Here is an 8,864-nt window from a genome sequence, read left to right as displayed (position 1 = left end):
GAGGATGACATGTTGCTGCAGCAGCTCAGTCAGGAGCAGTCAGTTATAGTCGGTGGTGATATGAGGGCTGACTCTCCAGGTACTTTATTGAAACTTTATTACTGCAAGACATGGGCTTCAAAATTGACTTATTATGTGTCAGCAAGAAGCTGTTGTTTTCTATTTGGTGCAAAGATATCTCAGCATTTGATTTTACTGGTATTACTTTGCCATAAAATGTGATCTGATCTTCATCTAGGTCACAATAATAGACGAGCAGCTAACAACACAGAGATATTTATAACTTCTCGTGTCTCTGTTGAACACTCCCATTAAACATTGACACGGCTGAAGAAAAAAGTAGGCGAACACAGGCTAATTATTTCAACCGGCGCTAATTAGAGCCGGTAGTTTGCACTCCTGGACTCCAATTAACAAAATAAGTTTGGAGGGGTGAGGGAGGTGAAAGCAACAAGAATGAACTGATTAAAAAATAGAGGTGGTTAGAAGTGAGGCATGAGGAATTACAAAATATAGCTTTTAAAAGGGAGGCGACATGAGAAAAGAAGTGAGTAAATTTTACTAAAACTAAGCCGACATTTTGGCGGTGTCGCGTTTGCGGCCGAGCAGAAACTACGACTGCTTAGCAAAGCTGGACTCTTGATCCTGTTTTTTTCACAAACAAGTTTAACCTCCGTTGTTCCCGATTAGAAAATCACGAACCCAACTGGGACTTGATACAAGATGCCGCCGTCTTCCCACGCTGGTCGCCACTGTTTCTCGTCACACGTGCTCATCTTTAAGGATGAAATTTTGGTTCTGCGTTAAATCAACGCAGAGCCTACGCCGTAGGTTACGCGGCTACGCAGGAGGCTCTTTGTAGCCTACGCCGTAGCATGACGTGCACCTCCCAAAAAATTTAACTACCTGTCGAGGCGACGCAGACCGAGAGGGCTGTGGTTGGTTTTCTTGGTAGCAACGCATTTCCGGTTCCGATTCGTGAAGCAGTCGTGAACTTTCAGCGCTCTTTTCTTCGTGTGTTTGTGATGTTTTTTGTTTTTTTTTTATTTTTTTTTTTGGGTTGTTTTGGTTTTTTGCACAATAGTTGTCCTTATCTCTTTGACTCACTGTGACCGTAAAAGCTGGAAGCTAAACAAAGTATCAACTAACGCTCTGGGGGGGTATTGCAGTGAGGGACGGAGAAGTCCGAAGGGTTCATGACGGCGTCACGGCAACGGCGTAGGCTCTGCGGTGGTTTAACGCAGAACCTTAAATCACGCTTTACAGTGGAACACCCCGAATGTGCTCACTGGAGGCGTCCATTTAATCGAGAAAGCCTCCATCGGAGGCTTGGGTAGACTTGAGACATCACTGTATCTCAGAATGCATTTTGCTTCAGCAAGCAAAATTAATGACAGAAATTAGTGTTTAAACTACGTTCAATAAAAAGATTGTCTCAAAGGGACTCTTGTTTTTTACGTGTTTGAGTTTGGCTGCAAAGCAAGTGTTGCCGTGGCGACGGATGTCAGAGAGCCACCAGGCTTTGCTAGGACAGAATGAAATCTACACCCCGAGATCAAATCAAATGAGCTGTGAAAGTGAAGCACGTTTCAAATGTCAGAAACGTTTATCACTTCATGTTGTGACATCACTACATGACATTGTGATAATTGATGGCTTCTGTTGTCAGTTTACCTCCCTTCTAACTGCAATTCATTTCTGTTACTTTCACCTTTCATATGGAGGTGTGGTTTATCGCTACCATCAGTCCAGATTTGATTGACTGACCGCAGCGTTTCAATCACCTGCCAGCGCCGCGTTTGTCGTCTGCGTCTGTTTCTATAGACTTGAATGGGGTGATGTGTCCCGTTGTGTAATTGAATTGTGAGATGCGCGTGTTGTCTCTTTTTTTTTTGCTAACTTTTTCCTCATCAATATGTGTGTTAGCCAATCAACACATGTTGATTGGCTAACACATATTGGCTGTACTTGGCTACACCGCTTGAGCCAAAGCAAGGAGCTGGTACACGGAGGCCAGTCAAAAGTGGGTCATTTTGAACATACATCAGAGGACGATTGAGGCCAAGCTCATCATCATCATCTCTGGCTCATTTCAACCTACCAACATCAAAGCATTGTCCAATCTGAGAAGTTTGGTGGAGCGTGCATCGTGACTTGGAAGGCATGAAGTCACTGCTCTCAAAAGAGGCTTGACACTTTAAACTCCAAGGGGTTCTGTAATTGTTTAATGGCTCAATGAAATTTCAAATATGTATGTTATACACTCTATATGTAATATATCAGAACAGAAATGTGATCTAATCCAATATATTACAGATCAGATCACATTTCATGTGAAAGAAAATCAATCTTTTATTTTTTCTGTGCCTTGACTTCATCTGGAACAGGTAACCCTCTTACAGCTGCGACTGCATTCTTCACCATCCTTTCCACCATCCGTCTTGCTGTATTGCAGGTATTGATCCCGATGTGAGGGGTGATGATCACATTTGGCAGCCCGAGCAGTGGATGGTCCCTGTGCAGGATGAAGAGGAAACGCATCAGTATTAGGTCCAGCTTGTAAATCTTTACCCAACTGTGCCATCTCAAAGACATCAGACCTTGGCAGAGGTTCCGGATAAGTCACGTCCAAAGCTGCTGCAAGGATTCCTCCTTTCTTTAGAGCTCTAACTAGAGCATCCTGGTCTACAACCTGACCTGTAAGAAGGAAAGGGCAACGATTTAACCAAAGATCAGAGAACCAGAGCAGTTGACGGATGACATCATTCCCACCTCTGCTGACGTTGACCAGTGTTGCTGTAGGCTTCATAAGGGACAGCTTTCTGGACCCAATAAGACCTTTTGTTTCTGGGGTCAGTTTGACCGTAATCACTACGAAGTCAGAGCATCTGAGCAGCTCATCCAGGCTCTGGCAATAAGTTGCTCCAACTGCTTGTTCTTCCTCTGCTCTCCTGTGTAACATAATAAACACTTGCATTTGAGACTGTTGTCATGAGAACATTACTCCACTTCACAATAGCGGTGGTGAGTGTTTTGTTTTTACCTTTTAGTCCTGTTGTGATACAAAATCTTCATTTCAAACCCTGTGCTTCTTTGGGCGATCTTGTAACCGATCTCTCCCATCCCAATGATCCCAATAGTCGACCCTGTGACTTCAACCCCCATCAGACTTTTTGGTATATGGATCGTCTTTGGGTCCGTAGCTACCTGATGACCTACGAGTAACAATGAGAAGTTGTTATTTTTCGTCTGTTGAGCACTGCCGAATGTGGTAATAGGGAAAGGCTTCCTCTATTATATTAAACCAGCAAAAACTTGATGTTATATTGGAATGAACACACACGTTTGACGCTACCGTCTGCATCTCTCACACAGACTCGAAAACAACACTTTGAGATGAAAGAAGAGACTGTGTCCTACATACTATATCCCAGAATGCAATTGGCCACCACAGAGAACACCAGATAAAACAGTTTCATCACTGGTGTCCACTTATGCCCTTTGCCTGGGTAGAGGTCCGTCCCCGCGGGATCCCTGGCTGCCTCTTCTCATGTCGTGGGGTCCCCTCGGCCACCGCTGGGGGGGGGGGGGGGGGGGGTCTCGCTGGCGGTGGGTTGTCTCCCGCCCTCTTCTCGCTCTCTGTGGGGTTGCTGGTGGCCTGGGTTCCGGGTTCTCCCTTGTCGGCCTCTGGTGGCGGGGTTGCCTCCCCCCCCTCCCCCACTATAGATACACTTCAGGTGGAGCTTTGATAGGATTATTACACACACACACACACACACACACACACACACACACACACACACACACACACACACACATACAGTACACACTTAGCCACTCAGACATATACACATACACACACACACACACATAGACACACATACACACACACACACATACACAGACACACAAACATATACATACACACACATGTATACACACACATACACACACAAATACACACACACACATAGCCACACAGACATATACATACACACTAGTGATGCGCGGGTCGACCCATAACCCGCGGGTCCCGCGGGTTGCCCGCGGGGCGGGTTGGGTTGGGTCAAGAAATTTCCACTTCATGGGCGGGGCGGGTGAGGCGGGCCAATCCCTCGCTGTCTTGATTTGATTTTCCCGCTGCTGCTGTCTGCACTTTCGTGACGTCTTGGTAACCTAGGTTACGGGTTGCAGCTGCGACCCCCGGCGGTGTTCTATGTGAAAGTAGCTCAATAATGAAGTCCAAATAGTAAAACTATATTATTCTATTTTATTTTAGTTGAGGACGCCGAAAGAGCCAAAAGAAAACTGGCTGCGTTCAGCGAGTGGGAGGACAATGGAGAAGAAGATGACCAGAAAGATGAGGTGCAGCGCTACATTGAGAGCCAGCTGTTCTGGGATGGGAATGACCTTTTAAGTTTCTGGGAGTCTCAGTCACAGGTCTTCCCTCTGCTTGGCAAGGTGGCCAGAATGATTCTCTGCATCCCTGCAACAAGTGCGTCGAGCGAGCGCACCTTCAGCTCAGCCGGCCGGGTGCTGGAGTCCAGGCGAAACAGACTAAACCCCGGCACAGTTGATGCAATTCTTTTTTTGCACAGTGCACATTGAATGGTTGGTTAGATTAATGTGGTTAATAGCCTATGTTTTATTAAGTTTATTGCAAATAACCACAAAAACCAAATTTTATTTAGATTTTTAGATTTATTGATTGTTTATTCAGGCGATTTGAATTTGTTGCAGTTTGTTGCAGTTTGTTGCAGTTTCCAGTGCACTGTTTTCACCTTTGTGAGCCTATGTTCCGTTATTCAGCTTATAACCACAAAAACCAAATTTTATTTAGATTTTTTGATTTAGCCTATTGATTGTTTATTCAGGCGATTTGAATTTGTTGCAGTTTCCAGTGCACTGTAAAGCCTGTTTTCACCTTTGTGAGAGTGAGACTGAATAAACGCCTTATTCAATGGCACATTTAACGTGTAATCGTGTATTAATACCGGCGGGTGCGGGTTGGGGCGGGTTGTGCAAATAGATATGGTGGTGCGGGGCGGGATGGGGCGGGTCATATTTTCTCATTAATGCGGGACCCGCGGGTTGGAAAAACCCCGACCCGCGCATCACTAATACACACACACGCAAACACACACACACACATAGCCACACAGACATATACATACACGCACACACACACACAGACATACGCACACACACACACACACACATAGCCACACAGACATATACATACACGCAGACACACACATAGACATACACACTGGCTTGTTCACCTGCATGCTTGCGCTGTAGTTTTTTGGGGTTAGTTAGTCGTGGTAGCTTAGCTTAGACTGTGATCAGATCTCGAGATTTGGGTCGATTGCTGCTTGTGTTTTGGTCGGCTCCATGTCGTTTACGTGTTTCGTTTGTGGTTTTTGTTGCAGATTTCCAGTGCTCGACGTGTGCCCCTGTGTGCTCTTGCTTCCTGGGTTAGCAGTGGATGTCACTTGGTTTGTGTCACTTGGTTTGTATGTGTATATATATATATGTACTGTATGTGTATGTGTATGTATGCGTATATATTTATATATATTAAATATAGTAATAATGCACATTAATATGCCTTTTTTTACCGGCATGGTATCAACCATTAATATGTGTGCAGACAAGGTAAAAAGAAAAAAAAAACAGAAGAAGAAAAAAACAAAGTGCCGCTTAGCTAGTGCCACTAGCTAAGCTAAATATTTTTGTTGTGTTAACCAGCTGAAAGTGGGTACTGTTGTCAGCTGTCACGGTGAAGGGTGACAATCTCCAGTTTTCATAACTCAGTTCACTTAGCTCGACTAAACCGTGCATGTAAACGTAAACGAATTACATGTTGAAGTCAAACAAACCATAGTATTGACAGATTAAATTGTTTTCTATGCACACCCGTTAATCGCTTGTCTCACCATTGACAATCTTACGAGCCGATGCCAGAAGCAGACCCATGGCTAGATCAGCAGTGGAATCACTGACCACATGTGGGGTGTTGGCCACTTTCACACCGAGACTGTTGATGAACGGGACGTCCAGGTGGTCGACGCCCACCCCTCCACTGGCCACCACTTTAAGGGAGGGGAGCAGTCTGAGCAGCTGAGGTTCAACTGCAGGGCAATGCTGCCAGTTCAGCAGAGCCTGGACCTTGGAGCCATGAAGCTCAGGGTTCTGCAGGAAGTCCTCATAGCAGATGATTTGGAAGTGTTGCTTCACTATGACGGCGAGTTCGGCGAGATAACCGTGATCATCCCCAACCTCAGAGATCAGTGCCCACGGCTTTTCCTCCTCCATCGGCTGGCTGGCGAATGCATGAAACAGCAAAAGAGCCAGATCCGTGATAAACATGCAGAAAACAATAGCATATGGCATCAAGCCACACTACAGTTCCCAGTAACAAATCAATAAAGCCAACGGTTAATTAGAACTATTGAGAATCTAATTAAGACCAAATCATTTTAAGGATGCAGTTACAAGGAAGACTCACCTTTTGCGGTGTTCCTTTGTTTTCTGATGAGGCAGAAGCTGTGGGTTTGCAGAGTTAGAAGAAAAAACAACAACCTTTGACCAGTGCGGTGTTGCTTTGTTGGATGAAGTTACACATTAAGTAAAATGAGCTAATGCAAAAACGACACAGATGAGTATCTGCTGTCTGCAGCAGGATAAATGCAGTGCTTTATGATTCACGAATAATGTATGACAGGAACTGTAACTAAAGGCTGCGTGCTGAAACCTGCCAGACTGTCCACACATTTACTGGCAGATATTAATAATGCAGTGAAGTGAGCTGCAGGGGACTACAGGAACTATTAGCTTTAAACTGATAACAGTCTCAATGAAAACGTAAAAGCAGCCAAAAGACACAGCAAGACTGTCAGGTTTTTTTTATGTATTATGTAAATACCTAACTCAGATAAAATTCTAAAATTGACAATGTACAGTCAGTATCCCAAAATCTGTGTTTTATAATCGCAGGAAATGTGAACGTTTTTTCAACTGCAATTGAAAAAAAGTAATTTTCTTATCCCCTGTTGTCTTTTCCTACTACTCACATCACTGGTTGTATAAAACAGCAAAAAGCAGTGGTAGCCGCTGCTAAAATTATCACTTTTTTATACCACGCTGGTGGAGACTGTCTAAGGTCCACCTGTCGATAGGGAGAGTGGAATCTGATTTGCATGACACTGCAATGCACTTCCTGGCCAGAAAAAGAGCAATTTCCATAAATTTGAGCTGTGCTCTATTTATAGTCACAGATCCGTGTGAAGTTCCCTAATAAACAGAGTTAGGGTCCAGAGGAACACCAGTGGTCCCAGATGGGCTGACATGCCAGAATGCCAGAAAGGCCTCACTTTTTTACGTAAGTACAAAAGTAACCGACTTCAATATCACATCTGAAGGACATTTCAGACAGGTTAGATTTAAATTAATCCCAAGAGCTGTTTATCAATTGCAGCCCCGAGATATGATTCCCATTTCCTTCTAGATTTGTGCAAATCTGATTTTGGTCTCTCACTCTGCAACAGGCCATACATTCTGGATATGAATTTATTCATTCCCCTCGTGAAGCAATCACTCAACCTCACTGACAACAGGCAAAGTCGCTTCGGCACCCAAGCTGGTTCTCAGAAAAGATTTTAGATGGGGATAACAGAAGAAGGTTTATAAGGTAAATCATATTTTCTGTCTTCAAATGACATAAAAACTTCATCCCCAGTTCAGTTCCTTTATGATGCCATACATCCAGAATCTTATTGTTTAGAGTCGTGGGTGTAAGATCATTTTGTCTCTAAGGTGTTTTAAGAGACAATCGAAGACTTGAATGAACCTCACACCTTCAGTATAAACTCATCTGTTCTGAAGTTTACATCAGAACAGATGAGGAATTAAGTCAGCAGAAGAATTAAGTGTGAATAAAGTCACTGCTCAGCTTTTCCTTCAATAATCTGTTTGCAGGAACCACTGAGGAGTAAATATTAACAGATGCTGACACTGGTACGTGTACAAGGTGTATAGTAGGGGGCGATGAGGACCCACTCTGACTCTGTACACAGCCCAAGAGAAGGTTTGTGATCCAGCAGCAGGTGATGAAAGGAAGACCAACGTACAAACAGAGCTGAAGTCCACACAGAGCAGCCGGGCAGAGCCCCCCTGCTGGTTCAGGTGGTGACGGCTTCCTCTGTTGACGTGCCAGTTCTGTATGCAGACTAAAGTAAGTCGAATGAGGGTGGGAGGTAGGACATGATGTGGCGACGGCTCAGTTCATTATAATAGGTGTCGGGGCAATCGGTCTGTGCATGTTGACACAGCTGATGGTGGTATTCCTGGGTCACGGGATGATTGTGGCTGACTTCAGGCATGGTGGGATGTGGGACTTACACAGTGATGCATCAAAGACCGAGATGAACACCCTGGCTAGCTGGTCCACACATTCTCCGGAAACCCTCCCCGGTACTCTGTCCGGTCCGACGGCCTCTGTGGAGTCCACCGCCTTAGTGTACTCCTCACTTCATGCCCCTGCAGGAGCTGCTGCAGTCTGCCGTCCTCGATGCCGCTGCTCTAGATCTGATTCGGTTTGGATGCTGTGAGGGAAAAAAAAAAAAAGACTTGCTGCTACAGACAATTATTGCAGGTAAAACCACAGAGGAGAAAAGTTCACATGACATGTCAAACGTCTGTGAATAGCTGACCTTGTGTTGGATTAACCCACCGTTGCGGTTAATCTCCCACGTGTGACGCCACGTTTGCCTCGGCGTTATCAATGTCTTAAATTGTTACAGAAAAGCACCCAAGAAACATAAATGTTCCCGTGTTGTCAGATCAAAGGAGAGCAGTCTAGA

General features: G+C 44.7%; 1 protein-coding gene across 1 annotated transcript; it reads right to left on the bottom strand.

The window, feature by feature from the left end:
* Positions 1–2,236: 2,236 nt before the first annotated feature.
* LOC133446526 (probable 2-ketogluconate reductase) lies at positions 2,237–8,487 on the bottom strand. The gene is made up of 7 exons (XM_061724564.1): positions 8,404–8,487; positions 6,512–6,549; positions 5,940–6,325; positions 3,044–3,215; positions 2,773–2,951; positions 2,601–2,697; positions 2,237–2,515 (listed from the first exon to the last, which is right to left on the bottom strand). The coding sequence occupies exons 1-7, from the start codon at positions 8,413–8,415 to the stop codon at positions 2,353–2,355; spliced, it is 1,047 nt and encodes a 348-aa protein (XP_061580548.1). The 5' UTR covers positions 8,416–8,487; the 3' UTR covers positions 2,237–2,352.
* Positions 8,488–8,864: the final 377 nt, after the last annotated feature.

This window comes from Cololabis saira, chromosome 6 (assembly GCF_033807715.1).
Source record: "Cololabis saira isolate AMF1-May2022 chromosome 6, fColSai1.1, whole genome shotgun sequence".
Lineage (NCBI taxonomy): Eukaryota > Metazoa > Chordata > Actinopteri > Beloniformes > Belonidae > Cololabis > Cololabis saira.
The sequence above is the reverse complement of the archived record's forward strand: the minus strand, read 5'-3'. Positions and strand labels throughout refer to the sequence as shown.

What these genes read in the sequence shown, in the direction of transcription:
- LOC133446526 (XM_061724564.1), bottom strand. An exon ending in ACTGGTCAACGTCAGCAGAG is followed by an intron (nt 2,698 to 2,772) that starts GTGGGAATGATG and finishes TCCTTCTTACAG; the next exon opens with GTCAGGTTGTAGACCAGGAT. An exon ending in TATCCGGAACCTCTGCCAAG is followed by an intron (nt 2,516 to 2,600) that starts GTCTGATGTCTT and finishes CATCCTGCACAG; the next exon opens with GGACCATCCACTGCTCGGGC.